Below are 18180 nucleotides of genomic sequence, written 5' to 3'. Positions count from 1 at the left end.
CTGGCTTTGTAAATATTCTTTTATACCCACGGCCTCCGGGCAACAGGATTAAAAGTAAAGAAAATAAAAGCACAGCGGTATGCTGGTTGTGTCCCATTTCTTTTTTTTTTTTCCTTTCTTTACTTTCAGCCACGTTGCACGGCAAGCACGCTGCTGTACAGCCTATAAATATTGACAAACCTACAGGATATTGTACAGGCGAGACCTATTGGCTTTGCCAATGCTTTTTATCTCTGTGCTGCATGTTTGAGTTCTGCATTGCAAGCTTATGGACTTGCCCATGGTTTAAGCAGTTACTGCTCCCCCTAATTATATTTCTGTGTATCCTAGGGCTGGCGATGTTAGATGGCCTCGTGTTTGCTGTTGGTGGATGGGAGGGACACTCGCGGCTGGATTCTGTGGAGTGCTACAACCCTCACACAAACACATGGCACTTTGTGGAGTCAATGAAGATGGCAGTGACTAGCCCAGCTGTAGTGGCACATGATGGGCTTCTGTATGTCACAGGTGTGTTATTCATTCTAGATCCATATGCATAACTGCTTCTTACACTTGTTCCCATTAGTCTTGGCTTCCTGTAGATCAGGCTTCTCCAATGAGTAGCTCTCCAGTATGCCGCTCAGCCTACTAAAGTAAAAGCTTTTGCTTGATTGAATTAATATATGTATACCAACATCGAAAAGTGAGTATTCAAAACCAAAAATGTGTATTTCTAGAATCCATCACCTGAATTTTTTTTTAGAGAAAAATGGTGGAGTAGTTGAGTTTCTGAAATGCTGATATTTAAGTGATGAATCGTTCAGCATGGGCAAGATTTATTACTTATATGATTATTGTAAGGAAATGCCTCCTTGGCATGGTTACCCCCTGACTTTTTGCCTTTGCTGATGCTATGTTTTGAATTGAAAGTGTGCTGAGGCCTGCTAACCTGGCCCCAGCACCAGTGTTCTTTCCCTAACCTGTACTTTTGATTCCACAATTGGCACACCCTGGCATCCAGATAAGTCCCTTGTAACTGGTACCTCTGGTACCAAGGGCCCTGATGCCAGGGAAGGTCTCTAAGGGCTGCAGCATGTCTTATGCCACCCTGGAGACCCCTCACTCAGCACAGACACACTGCTTGCCAGCTTGTGTGTGCTGGTGAGAACAAAACGAGTAAGTCAACATGGCACTCCCCTCAGGGTGCCATGCCAGCCTCTCACTGCCTATGCAGGTATAGATAAGTCGCCCCTCTAGTAGGCCTTACAGCCCTAAGGCAGGGTGCACTATACCATAGGTGAGGGCACCAGTGCATGAGCACTGTGCCCCTACAGTGTCTAAGCAATACCTTAGACATTGTAAGTGCAGGGTAGCCATAAGAGTATATGGTCTGGGAGTCTGTTTTAAACGAACTCCACAGTACCATAATGGCTACACTGAAAACTGGGAAGTTTGGTATCAAACTTCTCAGCACAATAAATGCACACTGATGCCAGTGTACATTTTATTGTAAAATACACCACAGAGGGCACCTTAGAGGTGCCCCCTGAAACTTAACCGACTATCTGTGTAGGCTGACTGGTTCCAGCAGCCTGCCACACTAGAGACATGTTGCTGGCCCCATGGGGAGAGTGCCTTTGTCACTCTGAGGCCAGTAACAAAGCCTGCCCTGGGTGGAGATGCTAACACCTCCCCCAGGCAGGAGCTGTAACACCTGGCGGTGAGCCTCAAAGGCTCACCCCTTTGTCACAGCACCGCAGGACACTCCAGCTTAGTGGAGTTGCCCGCCCCCTCCGGCCACGGCCCCCACTTTTGGCGGCAAGGCTGGAGGAAACAAAGAAAACAACAAGGAGGAGTCACTGGCCAGTCAGGACAGCCCCTAAGGTGTCCTGAGCTGAAGTGACTCTAACTTTAGAAATCCTCCATCTTGCAGATGGAGGATTCCCCCAATAGGATTAGGGATGTGACTCCCTCCCCTTGGGAGGGGGCACAAAGAGGGTGTACCCACCCTCAGGGCTAGTAGCCATTGGCTACTAACCCCCCAGACCTAAACACGCCCTTAAATTTAGTATTTAAGGGCTTCCCTGAACCTAAGATTTTAGATTCCTGAAACTACAAGAAGAAGGACTGCTGAGCTGAAAAACCCCTGCAGAGGAAGACCAGAAGACACCAACTGCCTTGGCCCCAGACTTACCGGCCTGTCTCCTGCCTTCCAAAGAAACCTGCCCCAGCGACGCTTTCCAAGGGACCAGCGACCTCTGAATCCTCTGAGGACTGCCCTGCTTCGAAAAAGACAAGAAACTCCCGAGGACAGCGGCACTGCTCCAAAAGAACTGCAACTTTGTTACAAGGAGCAGATTTAAAGACCCCTGCAACTCCCCGCAAGAAGCGTGAGACTTGCAACACTGCACCCGGCGACCCCGACTCGACTGGTGGAGAACAACCAACTCAGGGAGGACCCTCCGGCGACTCTACGACTGTGAGTAACCAAAGTTGTCCCCCCTGAGCCCCCACAGCGACGCCTGCAGAGGGAATCCCCAGGCTCCCCCTGACCGCGACTGTCTGAACTCCATTTCCCGACGGCTGGAAAAGACCCTGCACCCCCAGCCCCTAAAGAAACGGAACTTCTGTGCAGGAGTGACCCCCAGGAGGCCCTCTCCCTTGCCCAGGTGGTGGCTACCGCGAGGAGCCCCCTTGCCTGCCTGCGACGCTGAAGAGATCCCTTGATCTCTCATTGACTTCCATTGAAAACCCGACGCGTGTTTGCACACTGCACCCGGCCGCCCCGCGCTGCTGAGGGTGTACTTTCTGTGCTGACTTGTGTCCCCCCCCGGTGCCCTACAAAACCCCCCTGGTCTGCCCTCCGAAGACGCGGGTACTTACCTGCTGGCAGACTGGAACCGGGGCACCCCCTTCTCTCCATTGAAGCCTATGTGTTTTGGGCACCTCTTTGACCTTTGCACCTGACCGGCCCTGAGCTGCTGGTGTGATAACTTTGGGGTTGCTCTGAACCCCCAACGGTGGGCTACCTTGGACCAAAAACTGAAACCTGTAAGTGACTTACTTACCTGTTAAAACTAACAATACTTTACCTCCCCCAGGAACTGTGAAAATTGCACTGTGTCCACTTTTAAAACAGCTTATTGTGTTTTATGTCAAAAGTATACATGCTAAAGTAATGATTCAAAGTTCCTAGAGTACTTACCTGAAATACCTTTCAAATGAGATATTACATGTAAAATTTGAACCTGTGGTTCTTAAAATAAACTAAGAAAAGATATTTTTCTATAACCAAACCTATTGGCTGGATTTGTCTCTGAGTGTGTGTACCTCATTTATTGTCTATGTGTATGTACAACAAATGCTTAACACTACTCCTTGGATAAGCCTACTGCTCGACCACACTACCACAAAATAGAGCATTAGTATTATCTCTTTTTACCACTATTTTACCTCTAAGGGGAACCCTTGGACTCTGTGCATGCTATTCCTTACTTTGAAATAGCACATACAGAGCCAACTTCCTACAATTATCTTTGAGCCATGGGGCCTTGCACCTATGGCTAATATGTATTACCCATTTTGATAACAAGTTTATTAAATGCTCCTTTTCAGAGCAGACACCGTCATTCGGCTCACTGCAGATGGTGCACAACTAGTTTGTCAATTTTTACTGACTTTCTTTAATGGCGATTTGCCAAAATAAATTATTATTGAACTGAACTTACTCGTGCAAAACTATTTATACGAGGCACACAAACCCCAGCTGTTCCGTTCAAATAAAACTAAAGTATTCTCCTTGTCCACATTTGTTTGGTCTGAGGTTCTGCTGCTGGCCTGTTGGCAACATACAAATGCAAAGTGTGTTTTGAGCTGGTATACATTGTAGGCTTTGAACTTGTAGTTCTGTTCCTAAAAGTAATGTAATAATCTGTTGTCATTCAAAAGTAAGTCTTTTACTTCTGGAAAGAGACGTGTTGCTGGAATCTTATGTGCTTTCTCACTTTCCCACCTCAGTACTACAGTATTTTCCTGATTCTTACTGTGTATCTCCACCACACCCACACAGGTGGTGCCGTCCTGGAAGATGGTGATGGAATGGACCTTGTGCAGGTCTACAACCCTAAAATCAATGTCTGGACTGAAGTGGCCCCCATGCGCATTGCCCGTTCAGGATCCGCTGCATGTGTTCTCCGTGGCAAAATTTATGTTATTGGTATGTACGGCTATCATCATTCTGGTGTTGATAATAGATTGGCAATAAGGGAATTTATCAGTTGCAATATAATTTTTTAAGAGGAATCCAGTTCATGTTCTTGTAGAGTCCCATTTTTTTGCTTGACTTTTTTTTTATATTCAGCAATATTCCTTTGATTGGTATAATTCTAGCACTTGCATGTTTTGCAGGTTCATTCGATTTCTTAAGGTTAATAGATTATGTATGCATTGGTATCCATCCTTAAGCTTATGGTGCTGGTCAGTTTACTATAGTCAAGACTGAACTCCTATTTGCTTAGGAAATGTTACTAATTATCCTACTTCTATATTGTAAGTTTCTTCAATATGGTTATAAATGTAAGTTATTTGTGCCTGCAGGGTACCTGTAACAGTTACAAATAGCATGTTTTTAAAGGTAACAAGCTGCCATTTCCCAAATGCAGACAGATTGAGAAGGCTGTGTTTAGTCTGAATTCGTTCCATCCATAATTGGAACATTGCAGCATAAGAACATAGACGTTCTGCAATAAATAAAGACCTCTATCCCCTACCTGGAGAAATGTATATGAAGGGAAACGTATTGCTGAGACGATGTTGGAGCAGAGACCTCTAAAGCATGCTGCGCTTCTTTACGGAACCAGCAGATTCCATACCCATATCCTTGTACTGGGAGTTGCTTCACAGGCTCAGTTCTTCTTGAGGAATACTTGCAGAATTTTTAGTTTTACTCAATGTGTTTGCCCTTTACAAAAAGAGAAGCTGGTGGTTGATTATGATTTCAGTGACAATACCTAAAATTCATAACTAAGATTACATTTAACATTGTCTTCTACATTGAAGAATCTTCACTGGCATTCATGATTGTGGAAAAGAAAGTTTAACCAATAGTTAATGAGCTACTTGGAACAATACATAGAAGGAAATCTGTCCGAGTATGATTTAAAGACTCTTGTCTCTGCCAGAGAGGAGGGATTACAAAAGGGAAAGGAGCAATTATATAATCTGGTTCATATGGAAATCTGATACAATGTTTGGTGCAAAAGAATGGTGCATTTCCATAACCACCATATTGTGTGAAAAACTCTTAAGGTTATATATGATATGGGAGTTTAAGTTCTGTAACTCTGCAAGCTGAAGTAATGGCCACTGTAATGACTACCTTCCCAGTGAAATGCTGCAATGGCACCCTATGCATATGCTCAGGAGGAGACACCAGTTTAGATGGTACCTGGTGGAATAACCATGCAGTAGGTTCCTATCTGAGAGAGTAAGATTTCTTCAGCCATTCTAAAGTCTTCTCAGATCAGATTAGTAATGAAAGATCTTTCTCCTCTTCTTTTGTGTACATTAATAATGGCCCCAGTATTTTCTTAATGAAAGCAAATTGTATGTTTTGGCTGTGCAAGAAGAAGCAGATCTAGGATGATCACATTCTCTTGGCAGGACACCAGATCTTGATTGTGACGTAGATCGAGTAGGTGGAACCTTTTATGTTTATTCATAGGAAGTTTCCGTAGATTGTCTCTCTGAGGATGTTCGTACACTTCTGGTAGGTTCAAGCATCTGTATTGCATGATTTAAGGCGCCATGTTGCTGCATTGAAGGCTGTCTTGTTCAGATGAAGAAGCAATGGAAACCCCTACGGACAAATGGGGTCAGTATGAAACATCTTGGCATTGAAATGCCTCAATTTTATTAGGATTGATGGAATCGGAGGTTCTGATGTAAAAGCAGAGATACATTTCTCCAATCAGCTTGTTAAAAAGGTGTTCATTGCCTAGCCATCCAGATTCCTACACTCTGACTGTGTAGCTAAATCCTGTATAGGTCAGATGTAATTAACAAGATACATTTAAATGTAAACTGTTTAGACATACCTATACTTGCCTTTTCTAGACATAGAAGTATCAGTAGATCTGATTTCACTTTTACGTCATCTGATGTGTGTGCACATTCTTAGCAAAAACTTCTGATATATTTAGCTGTAACACCCACAGTTGATTAAAAAAAATGACTGCATTTAAAGTATATGTGTCAAACTATGACAAAACGGGTCGTGAGCTGAGCCATTTATCATTCTGCTACTCAAGCATTTGAGATTATTAGAATGTTAACCCTTCCAACGCTCAGTGTGATAAAACACTCTTTAACTTGTAATAGGTATGTCTGTCCGGTTTCCTCTTAAAAGGATCCCTGTGAATCCGCTGAATATCATTCACTATCTCTTCCGAACTTTCTTCCAGTGAAAGCGCAACTTTTAGAAGAGAGCTCAGAAACATTTAATTTTCTCCTTCTGCCCTTTCCGGAACATTCAACACTCAAGTTACTCCTCCTGGAATTGTTTTCTACCTGTTCCAGCTTATTTAGCAACATCTGTTCATTTCCCTTTAGTGTGTTGATTTCACACTTGTGGTCCCTAATTTCATCTTTCATTACTTCCACTGCCTCTTCGAATGCTTGCGTTCTTAGTACTAGAAGGTCCAGCTTTTTTTTCCAAGGCACCACACACCTCTTATTTGTCCTTGATTATTTTTGGAAATCGTAAAACCCATTTTAATATCTTTAGACAGTGCCAAGAACGCCTTCTCAATAGAAGAGTCTGGATTATTAACAAATAAAGCCGAACCTGGGATGGGGGCCGAAGACAGGGAGGTGTAAAGAAAAGATAGCTCGCTTCCCGGTGTCACTGACCCTAAGCCAGTATAATCTCACTACTGGTACCCTCTTCACCCTCCTCCCGAAAATCAGCAGATTCCTGGGATCTCATCAATGGCTGTTGTTGCAGTTTATATGGGGAGCTTTCTTTTTGATATCCCCCCTTACCTTCACCCTTCATACCCGGCACCCTTGAGCTCTTAAGTGATCTTAAAGCGCTAGCATTCAAACCAGTTTCCCTGTCCAGCTGGCTTAACTGGGGGACTTACTTTAAGAAAAGGTTTTTTTTTTCTTTCAGTGATGAGTCCACTTCAAACAAGGTGATTTAACAGTGGTTTTCTTCCTTACTTTAATATTTTTAGCAGTTTTTAAAGCAGTCTTTTCACTTCCTTCTCCAGTTTCCAATTTAGTGCTAGGCAAAACTTGCCTGTCTGATTGGTTGTTACGCCTCATAGAAACAACTTCAAATTGTGCGAGTCCTGGTGTTCCCTCCCTCTCCCCCTCCCCCCCCCCCCCACACCTCCTTACAGTAGAGCACTCCTTTACTGAACGGGGGCCAGCTTCCTAGCCCCCTCCACACCACCTGCGTGCAGGGTTGGAGCTTTCACCATCAACAGGCAGCCTGTCAACACTCGTGCTTGTGCTGACTCTGCCTGTCGTGCTCCGAAAGGAAAGTCGGGACGAGAGTCGTCTAGAGCGTGTAAGCGCCGACCTTGCCCTTAACTAATATAGCTTTTGGGGGGTGGGAGGCTCAGAACCCCTAGAAACGGCCCCTCGAGCTTGCAGGTGTTTTCCCATTCAGGACAGCCGAGCGGAATCCTGCAGAGTGCGGCTCAGATGCCCCCCTAAGTGCCTCAGCGTGCTGCAAAGCGTGCAGCCGCCATGTGTTCCTCCGTAGATGTCCGACTAATAAGAATGAATCTGTGTATTATATGCATGTTTACTGGACTTGAGAAAAGGAATTCTCTAGTGAAGTTCGTTTGTTAGAATTATACCTATTAAGGAAATATTGTTGAGAAGAAAGACATTATGTAAACTGTGAAAATACAAGGAAGTGAACTGGCCACCAGCCTAATGATTAAATACTATTGATAATGCATGCTGGAGTACAGTCCAGAACTGCTTTAGGAAGCAAACATAGTTTGTCATTTTATCTCCTTCAATCTTCTGATTATCTTTTTTGTTCTTTCATTTTGAAGGTGTTTTTCAAAACTTTATAAAAAAAAAAATAATATATATATATATTTTTTTTAAATTACATTTCAACTTGACCAGTACAACTATTGCCTCATAACTCCTATCTCCATCCTTTGCTTGTAAAGGTGGCTGGCATGCCTCGACCGAAAACACTGACAAGGTGGAATGTTATGACCCCAAGACCAACACATGGTCCATGTGTTCACCCATGAAAGAGAGGCGGTATCGTCCGGGTGTCGCAGTTGTGGATGGGAAGATCTTTGTTCTTGGTGGTGAAGAAGGCTGGGATAGGTAAGCATGGGGAGTTGTGATCTGGGTATAAGAAAACAAAAATGGTGTGTGGTTCCTGCCATGACCTCCTTCATAATTCTTCCTGTGCCCCCTTAACTCCCAGCAACCCGTCTGTCTGAAACCTTTTAATAAAGCATTTTTCTTCTACAAAGAGATGTTCTTGGGTGGCGGCAGATTGCTTATTGGTGGCTGTAGCAAGTTTCCCATACCGTGCCCTGTTAACATCTGTGCTTATCCGTTAACAGTTAAAATCCATACTCTAGGCTGATGCAAATCCCTGACTTGAAAGATAGCACTCATAGTAGCAAATTTGAAGTTTAACAATCTGATACCCCATTATGCAAATCCTCCAGTACAACGTGGTATGGTGCAGGCAATGCAGATTTATGAACTAGTTCCTTTCATATTTTCATGTCAACTAAACCTTTAAATAACCAATTTTCTTCAAATTTACACTAACGGTGAGAGGAGTCTACACACGTTTTGCTGGGAGGGCTGTTTATATTTTACGATTTTATAGAGCACCTAATTGCTAAAAGGCACAACAATGTATGACAAACTAACCTGCAGTGGTTCAGGAGAAAGTGCATAGCTAAGGAAGTGCAAACCAATTACTGTGCGAAAAAACAGGTGCCCATGGTAACCATTATTACTAGCTGTCCACTACAAGACCCCTGTAAAGCAGCAACCTGGAACCCAGCATACACATTTGGAAGCGGTTACTGTACTACTAGGAATGCAGAGACTCGCAAGTGGGACAAGTTGCAAGCGCAAATTTATTCAGAAATTCTTCAGCCTTTAACATATTGTCTACTTTACGCATACTGTTTGGTTCTATAATGGATTGTGCTGCAAAGGAAACTTTTCACTTGAATCATTCATAGATGTGCACCTTTTGAATTACTCTTTCAGGCTGGGAAATCCGAAATGTAGACAGTGGTAACAATAACTTAAATATTATACTCTGGTACCTGTTCGCCTCATTGTATGCTAATAAGATTGGAAGATCCATACTTAACTCTCCCAGAGCCTTCCATTTGTCAGATTTTGTGCCTGATGTCAGTGAAAGGGAAATCTTTAAGCTCTACGTAGAGCATGCTTTTTTTTTGCCCAGCCAACCAGAGTGTCAGAGTCCTTAGGCGTAATAGCGACCTAGGTCTGTTTTAGAAAGCAACTTTGTCTTGCCTGAGGCAACAGTGGTAGTAGATAAAATGCTGAGTAGCCTTGAGTGTGACATAGATCCTGATCATTCTCGCTGAGATGGCCCTTAACTGTATTATTAAAACTAGCCTGCAATGCGGTCGATGTCGGGGAAGACCTTTAACAAACTTGGAGGCCGCCTTAGGGTCCGTGAAATATGTAGCATTCCCTATGTGAAAAACTGAGTTTCACTGGGTACGGCAGAGAGTACTTTGCGTGTGTTTTTTTTTTTTTTTAAGAGAGCATTTGACAAGTATGAAGTCTCTTCTAGCGGCCTGCACCCCTGCTGTGAAGTCAGGGTAGAATGAGACAGACTGGCCTTGCTAGACGAGGGCTTGTTGATCTTTAATTAGCCGCAGCACTGCATATCTACTGCTGTAATTAAGCAGGCGGGCAATTATTGGGCGTGCAGAGGTGCCTGCGGGTGGGAGCAGGCCCAGCAATCTGTGCACACTCTTGACCGTCCGCATGGTGGACAGCGACTCCCTCCGAGCGCACACAGCATTGTTTTCCGGGTAGCCTTCCCTAAAACCCATCGCGGTAGATTCAAGAATACCTACGATTCTCAGGTTGTTCCATCTCCAGCGTGCTTCGATATCTTCATTCTTGTTGCGGATGACCACTAATAACTTTTTCATTCGCAGCATCTTCTCGTTCATTACTGCTCTTTCGTCCTTGATTGTTGGTGTGTGGCTTTGAAGTTGAGTGATGCACTCTGTGTCCATCCACACACTCCCTGAGGCGGTCAGACCTGTCGGTGAGCAGATCTGTTTTGGTGTCAATCGCTGTTGGACTGGGCTTCAGGTCCAGGAACATTTCTCGACTTGTGGATTCCTGTGGAGTACTCTCCACCAACTGGGCATAGTTGGCACTACTCCGGTGCTGGTTGTATCGTTCATGTCGCCTGCATTGGTCAAAGTGAAATTTGGATTGTTTAGTGACAGATTTACCCATCTTAGTGATCAGAGTAGTGGAACAGGGGTACTTCAAGACTGTCTGCAACGGACAGAGAAGCAGGCAGTGCTCTTGTGGGCCAGCAAGGTCCTGCCACAACCCCAAAAGACCATTTCTGAGAGGGCACACGCAGAACTGCCCCCACAAATGAGACAGAGGGAGTTGTTCCAATCGCTTGGGATTCTGCACAAGGCCCACCCCGCTCTCCAGAATGAGTTCTTTTTAACCCAGTTGCCAAGCTTCCTCCCCTTATATACTTTAGACAAAATGGAGAGGAGAATTCTAGAAACCACCCCTCTCATGGGGTAAGTTGTTGTTTACACGCTGGCCGCACCAGGTCAGTGTTGGAAAGGAGCACATATGAGACTGGCCAACTCTGTCTTTTTCCAAGACGGAGCTGTTCCCTGCCTTGCCATAAACATTCTCAGCCTCGTACCTCTTATCTGTGTTCCTCACTTCTCCATGTTATGTACCCATCCTTTAGTGAGAAAGAGCGAAAACACATAGCACAAGCTGTGCATGTAAAAATACCTGATGGTGTGTGAAGCTAAGCACCAAATGGAGTCAGTGGTCAAGATGGAGCTGGTGGTTAAATACAAATAGCATTACAGTCTGTCCCACAAAATGAAAGGGAGGTCACGCCACTCCACCGTTGTCCTGGAAGTGGGGGTACGTGGAGGCCGGCAGCCAGTTCCACACACAGTGTTGAAGGCACTGATAGCATCCACCGGGGAGCAGTTTAACTCTGCAAAGCTGTCATTAGGTGCATGTTGGCAGCAATGAGCAGGAGCCTGTAGTGACAGTCGGATATAATGCTCTAGTGATATGCATTCAGGCCAGTTATCCCAGATGAAGGAGAGTAGCTCTATTTAGCCAGGGTCCTATGCTTATGTGGGCTAAAGCTTCTGCAGGTCAGACTGACAGTGGACAGCTTAATAGTCACCGGCCACGCAATGCATGGTGGCCCAGTAATCAAGCAGTGCAGCAGGGACGCCTGGCAGAGGGCAGCAGCAGTCATTTTAACGGGCATAGGGCAGGGCTGTTCATCCCCATGTGGTGTGGATTGCAGCAGTGTGTATTCAAAGGCCGAAGCCTACCTGCAGGGCCAGGTAAGCCCACTGCTCCTTTGCAGTCTGTTCAGGCTTGTGCAGGCCCTCGCAGGGCTCCCCACACTGGAGGCGAGCGCCTGCGTCACTCAGTTCCCTCAGAAGGTGGCCAATGCGGGCAGTCAGTTTGTATGCCGGGCCCGCCTGATGCAGATCCCTCCCGCATTGTCACTTCTGCTGACAGAATTTGGTGGGGAGGGTCTTTTAGGCGCGGCCTGCGCAACAAACCGCAGCCACAGCCTGAGATGCCACTAAGGACGCGCCAGCCACCGCGAGCAGACTGCCTCAGCTGCTCTAGCTAAAAGGGGCTCCCACAAGGCAGTGTAGCCCCGCGCGCATGTGCAATTGTCACCAGGTGCAAATGTCTGCCCCTTAAGCGGAGTATGCCTGATAAACGTCTTCCGGTTGGCAGAGCCTCACAGAATGGCCGCCATCTGGCAGCCACTAGTGCCCCCGTGTTTTATGGTTAATGATTCTGTCTTTTGGTCTCAGATTGACTGCTGCATCTTAAAATGTGCCGCTCCAGTCGTCATGGATTTGTCTTTAGAAATAACGTTCTATCCATAACTGAAATACTGGGTGGTGAGAGTGCCCTTTCTCAAAAGCTGATAAAGGAATTCTCATAACATCACAGACAGAGCAAATTCTCTGCTTTCAGGGTCTAACCCTTAAAATAAAATAAAAATAAAAAAATCACCTTTACCTCGGCTAAACGGTGATCCTCAACGGGACGTAAATATCAACTGAAGATACTATTCTACTCATCCAAAGACAGGGTGCAGGCTACACCATGTCCTTGTGCACCCTTCCCATTCTTGTGTGCCCCCTTTGTCTGTGCACAAAAAATAAAAATACAATTTTAAAAGGAGCCTGATGGTGTCAGTTTCATTGATCCAGAAACCTTGTAAAACTAAAACGCACACTAAACCAGAATTATTTAGTGCCTGCCCCATGCACAACTTTGGCAACTCATCTGTTTAGTCTTGTAGCCTAGGATTCTGGGTTACTCCAAATCTGGAATCCAGCACATGGGATCCTTACTCGGTCTCACATACTGTAATTTATTAAATTCATAATCCCGAACGCTTATCCATTGGAATTTATATTTTGTTTGATCAAATAGAAAAGATTCCAGATGGATGTAATCAGACTGCTTCTATTTGAGCATTGCTGCTCCCCAGTGCATTTCTTATGTGTAGGGCATTTTGCCAGCAGGCATTCACAGTTGACCTTAAGATGCAAGTTTTCTACATTCTGAGCACAGAGTTATCAGTAAAGAGATGGGATGAGACAAATTCAAGCCAGGTCTCCATGGCAAAAGGCCTGATATGCGTTTGGCGAGGCTGTGTACATGTTGTATTCCTCTTGATGTGCATCGTGCAAGAGCTGGATACCCTGTAACGCCAAGTTTCAGGAAGCTACAACCACCATATTGTGCAACACCTTATGTGAAGCAAGTGCCACAGTGGTGGCAAGTGAACTGTCCTCGGCAGGAACTAGATTCTCCTTACACAAGCTGCTTCTGTAAAGGATGGAAAGCGCGCATACATGACTTTTCCACAAAACCGATTGCGAGACAATGCACATTTATTTTGCAAGCTTGGGCTGTCTGCTGAACTCTTAAAGTCTGTTTCTAGGGCATATGGACAAAAACAAAAAAAATAATGATGCATATGGAGAACATGACTCATCTGAAGCCATGCTTTATTTTATGTAAACCTACAATTAAAGCTAGAAAAGGAATGGTGAGTTATATCTTTTCACTAAAGGTGCAGCTGCTCCCAATACCAGCTGAGCCCTCACGGAATATTTTGTGCATTCTTAAAACTGACCAGCCTTTACCTATCCAGATGCTATCAGAATATTTATCTGGCAAGGACTATGATCTGCAATTCTACTGTCCTACTTAACTTAATATATTGTGTGTCTTGGGCATGGTGAATTATGAGCCATGTAAATTGACTGAACAAAGGGTCACATTCTTGAGACAATTGTAAACCGTTACTGTTCTCGGATAGGAAGGTGGGTGATGCATAATGTAACACTGCTTTGATTATGAATTTCTGTGTGGGCTGGGGATCGATAGGCCATTACCTATAAGCTGCTTGATTTGAAGTTTCCGGCCCTCTTGTAATCCTCTCCCTCTGCGATGAGTAAAGGGTGAAGAACAGTTTCTACACCGACATTGGCAATCATTCCAGCCATTTATTCTTCTTTGTTGGAATACAGAAGTACATTAATCTCTTGTCTCTTGATCAAGCCACATAAAGTAACTGAATTTGATGTGAAATGTAAAATTGGTCAAAATATTAGCAATGAAATGAATCTGTTGAAAGACCATTGTGATCATCCGTATTCATTTGGTATACTTTTTAGTATTCTAATCATTCAGCTTTTTAATCATTCCCCAGAGGGAGGGTTCCACTTCACATCCATCTGCTCCACACCACTCCTGTCCGATCTTGACTTTGCACAAGTGCTATATGGTACTGCTGTATGTATGTCTCTGTGTGACTACCTTCCCTGTTACTCCATTAGGTACCATGACACCATTGAACGCTATTGTGAGGAGACCAACAACTGGGAGATCATTGGTGAAATGCCCACCAGCCGCAGCTGGCTGAGCTGTGTACCACTACAAATACGGAAGGACGTGGCAGGAGCTGGAAGTGGTGAGGCGGGCACTCCCTCGCTGGAGCAGGAATATTCTGTGGACTGAAAGTGGCTCATACAGCAAAGAAGTGCCCTCTCCTGTAGGGAAGGACTGTGGAAGCTCCTAGAAAGGACTGTGAAGGGCTGCGAGCTGACGAGGCTGTTACCTGCCCAATCTGTGTCAAGCGAGGCAGCTGTGGGAGCAGGCTGATGGACAAAAGGCCAGTTTTATTTATTGCTGTACATAAGAGACAGGCAAATGTTTATTGCTTGGAGAAGAGGGACTAGAAGTATCACAAGTCAGCACTTTTCCCCGTATGCACTTCTTAGTGTTCTCCAGGCCGTTTTAGGGCTGAACTGACTTAAGTAGCCACCAGACCAGAGAGGCCAGGGACTGAAGCCACTACACTATATGATCCTCTAATCACTTTCAGCGGAGAATGTTCGGAGCGCTTAGATACTCCACAACTCTGGCCAACATACTACTGTGAAAAACCACTATGTGTGAAAAACCACTATGGGCTCTTCTGTAGAAGTTGTATGCTGCTTTTCCTCTGATAACATTGACCAACACAATACTGACTACTTTGAGCTGAAGAATAGCCAATCCTCCCGCAGCCAGTGACATGTTTTTAATTTTCCACTAGTTGTCAAAGCTGCAGTATATTTGTCACCTCCCCTAGTATCTTTCAGGCTGCAGCAGGCCCTGCAAATCAGGCACACCTCATATAGCACCTAGGGCTCGCACAGCAACCACAAACATGCAGTCCTCGACGCAGAGTCCTGAGGCTTTTCTTACTGCTGACTTTTACTAAGAGATCCCTCCAGGTGAAAGTGTTGCTGTGTTGGTTTTAGACCATCACCTAAATTACGCCTGCATGAACAAAATCTGCAACAGTAGCCCTGAAAAGGACAACATAGTGTACATAGTCTGTCCTCTGTTTCTACTAAATGTTTTTGGGGGAGGGGCAGTCCATTTCCAGGCATTGAAGACCCACTGAAGGAAAAAGCTGCCATTTGTAATCTACAGAAGAACATGCAAGAAAATATGTCTCACTTAATACTCATGAATAAGGGAGCATGTGCTCTGCTAAACACTAGGGTTTGTGAGGAAACCTGTAGATACAAGGGTTCACCATCATGAGACAATCACTGATATTTATCAAACTGCAGCTACACCTACAAGCCTAATCTGGGAACACTTACAACAGCCTTCTTAAAACTGAGAAACTGCAGACAGGCCTTGAAATTTTGGCACCCCTGTTTTCTTTATATTTTTAAATTAGCTGCCCAGCAGGGCATGAACGTCCTTAGAAACACGGTATAAAACAAAGGTTTATAATTTACAGTCCTTTCATTTAGATTGTAGTCTGCATGGAGAGTTCTTCTCCAGTGCATGGTGGAAGCCTAACTAGAGAAGAGAGGGAGTCTCATCCATCCCTGCCAGCTCTTGAACAGCATTCTCAACAGAAAGTGCCCTCCCAAAGACCCCCACACTGGAACATCCATGATGCAGAACATTGGTATACACATCCGTCGAATGTCCGGAAACACTGTCAGATCAGTTTTCTAGTTTTTTTCTCAACTATTGGGCTAAATTTCATGTTGTTACAAAGACTACTAAAAAAAAGTCAAAGGGGGAGAGGGGATCCTTGAGGAAGGTGTTCTGATACACTTCCTGAAGGCATTCCCTTCTGCACTTTTCGTCCAAGAGCAGGGAAGAAAGGGCCTTGGTTAAGTGAGCAAAGGTTGAAAAGGGGATGATATAAGAGGGCCGGCTGCACCATTGGGGCCGCCCCTAAGAAGAAACTAGTAAAATGAAAAAATCATCGGATCACACCAAAAAATAGTGTAAAATGAAAAACATGTGAACACGAAGTAAAATTAGTTTCTGATTTCCTCAGTCGGTTGTGTGTCCTCTGCTGCTGCACTGTGATAGGATGTAGTAAAGTAAGGCCTAACCCATGTTCCTTCGTAACCGACATCAGTTAAGTGGTTTTGAGTTTTTCTGCAGCTGGCTGGGGAAAAACTTCAATATAGATCTACATGTTATATTTTCTCGGTACAGTTCTGTACGTGCACACTCATACTGTATGCCTTAGCATGTGTTGAGCTGGGGGAAGCAATGCACTAGCTATCTATCATAAAAACCCGCTAATCTCTAACCAGAGCTTGTGCTTCTCTTACTCAATCGTGAAGGTGTACATCGAGATAGAATTGGCAACATTTACCAAATAAACGTCTTTTCGGGTCCAAGTGTTTAAAAAAGCATTGCATGGATCTTGCCACTTAGTCAGGTTTCACTTTTGGACCGCGAAAGTGGTAAGAGGATGTGAACCTAGATAGGGCTTAGTGGACGTATCAGCCTCTGTAAAAGTGCTGCTCAGTCACTGTACTGCCGCTTAAATATGTTAAAACTACAGAAACCTTTGCGCATTCACTGCCGTGGAACTAGGGCCTGTTTCTGAAGCATTAGGTCCTGGTCTTCACCAGGACGAAGGAGGCACAGTCTAAGACATTACCACAATCGCCAAATCAGTCAGCAGGTTGTTTTTCTTTGTTCGTTGACTTTTATCTGGTATAAAAGTAAACCCAAGTCTTCAGTGCAATTAAAGTTTCTTTGTCAAACGTATCTGCCATTGGTCGGTCTGTGTGTGTCTGTGTGTGTCTGTGTGTGTCTGTGTGTGTCTGTGTGTGTCTGTGTGTGTCTGTGTGTGTGTGTGTGTGTGTGTGTATGTGTGTGTGTGGTTGTGTGCGCACGCATAGTAGATATTTAACTGCATAGACATTTGCAGCAGATGAGCACTTCAAAGCCATCTAGGTTACCTGGGTCTCTGCACTGCTTTTACACAACTAGCTCTACTTAATCTTCAGATTTCTTTTCTCTCCTGCTACAGCTTTTCCCAAGTTTCTGTCAAATGCATTTTTGGAACCGGAGTACTGATTTTTGCCCCTCCACCCCACCCAATTGTAAATGGAAGATGGTTCCATATTGTTTCTGTTGCGCCTTCCCGGGTGCACTTTAGTTGTGCTGTCATTCTTTCCAGTTGTCCTCTCCAAAAGATCCAGTCATTGCAAGTTGTTTGCAAGGGGAACCCTGCTCGAATGGCCAATCCATCCCAACCTGCAGACCACACCACCTACTCACAATCCAGAAGTGCTTCTCCTGCTTTTGGTCATGTCTCCCAGATGTGTTGTCTCCTACATGTGCTCCCCTTCTGGAAAGGATTATTAATATTTTTTTATTAGGCTTTACTTTCTTTTTTTGAGAAAGAGAAATGCCGAAATGCTAAACATGTTCTTAGACACCAGCTTCAACCAATGCATGCAGTGGTGATGAGATATATATTTATTTAGGTAGTTCTAGTTAGGACCTAGTTTCTGTAGAAAGTGTTTTTTAACTTGCCTACATCTATGGTGCTGTTTGATGAATCTTCACAAAATTTTCCCCCAAAAATGTGACACTCTCGTCAGCTGCTGCCTGGAATGTTTCGGGGTGATCAGTCAAGCAGGGACCATGTTTCCCCGTGTTAAGTCCCATAGGGTTTTTGAACAGGACTACAGCCCAAACTGCTGGATGGGATTACACCAAGTTTGTATAAATAGGTAAATGAAGGCTCTACAAACTCTCTCAATCTTGTGCTAAGATCTGATTGACTGCTACCACTTCAACAAGGAAGTGTTGGCAGCCATCTGAACTGTTTCAGCCGAATCCCTGAAACAAAGATTTAAAAAAGGGGGGCTAAGGTAGGGACACCCTGATCCCTTAGCTCTGGTGTTGGGGTCCCAGAGAGAGACTGCCAGGGCAAAAAGCATTTAAAAAAATAAAAAAAAAAAAAAATCATTTTTGCCAAGAGTCATGGCGTATCCGGACAAAAAAATAAATACGTGCTGACTCCCGTCCCATGCTTGTTTTGGAAAAAGCCCC

The 18180-nt window shown here is 44.5% G+C and overlaps 1 protein-coding gene across 2 annotated transcripts in view; it reads left to right on the top strand.

Moving 5' to 3' along the window:
* Positions 1-16884, top strand: part of LOC138299154 (kelch-like protein 20) — a 62023-nt gene extending 45139 nt beyond the window's left edge. The window contains exons 6-9 of one of the 2 annotated variants that reach the window (XM_069237223.1): positions 331-507; positions 4049-4195; positions 8175-8340; positions 14139-16884. In XM_069237223.1, coding sequence (XP_069093324.1) covers positions 331-507; positions 4049-4195; positions 8175-8340; positions 14139-14319 — 671 coding nt within the window. In that variant the 3' untranslated portion in view covers positions 14320-16884. The remainder of the gene's footprint in view (positions 1-330; positions 508-4048; positions 4196-8174; positions 8341-14138) is intronic. The other variant, XM_069237224.1, reaches the window with a different exon arrangement.
* Positions 16885-18180: the final 1296 nt, after the last annotated feature.

The sequence above is a fragment of the Pleurodeles waltl genome, chromosome 6 (genome assembly GCF_031143425.1).
Source record: "Pleurodeles waltl isolate 20211129_DDA chromosome 6, aPleWal1.hap1.20221129, whole genome shotgun sequence".
NCBI lineage: Eukaryota > Metazoa > Chordata > Amphibia > Caudata > Salamandridae > Pleurodeles > Pleurodeles waltl.
The sequence above is the reverse complement of the archived record's forward strand: the minus strand, read 5'-3'. Positions and strand labels throughout refer to the sequence as shown.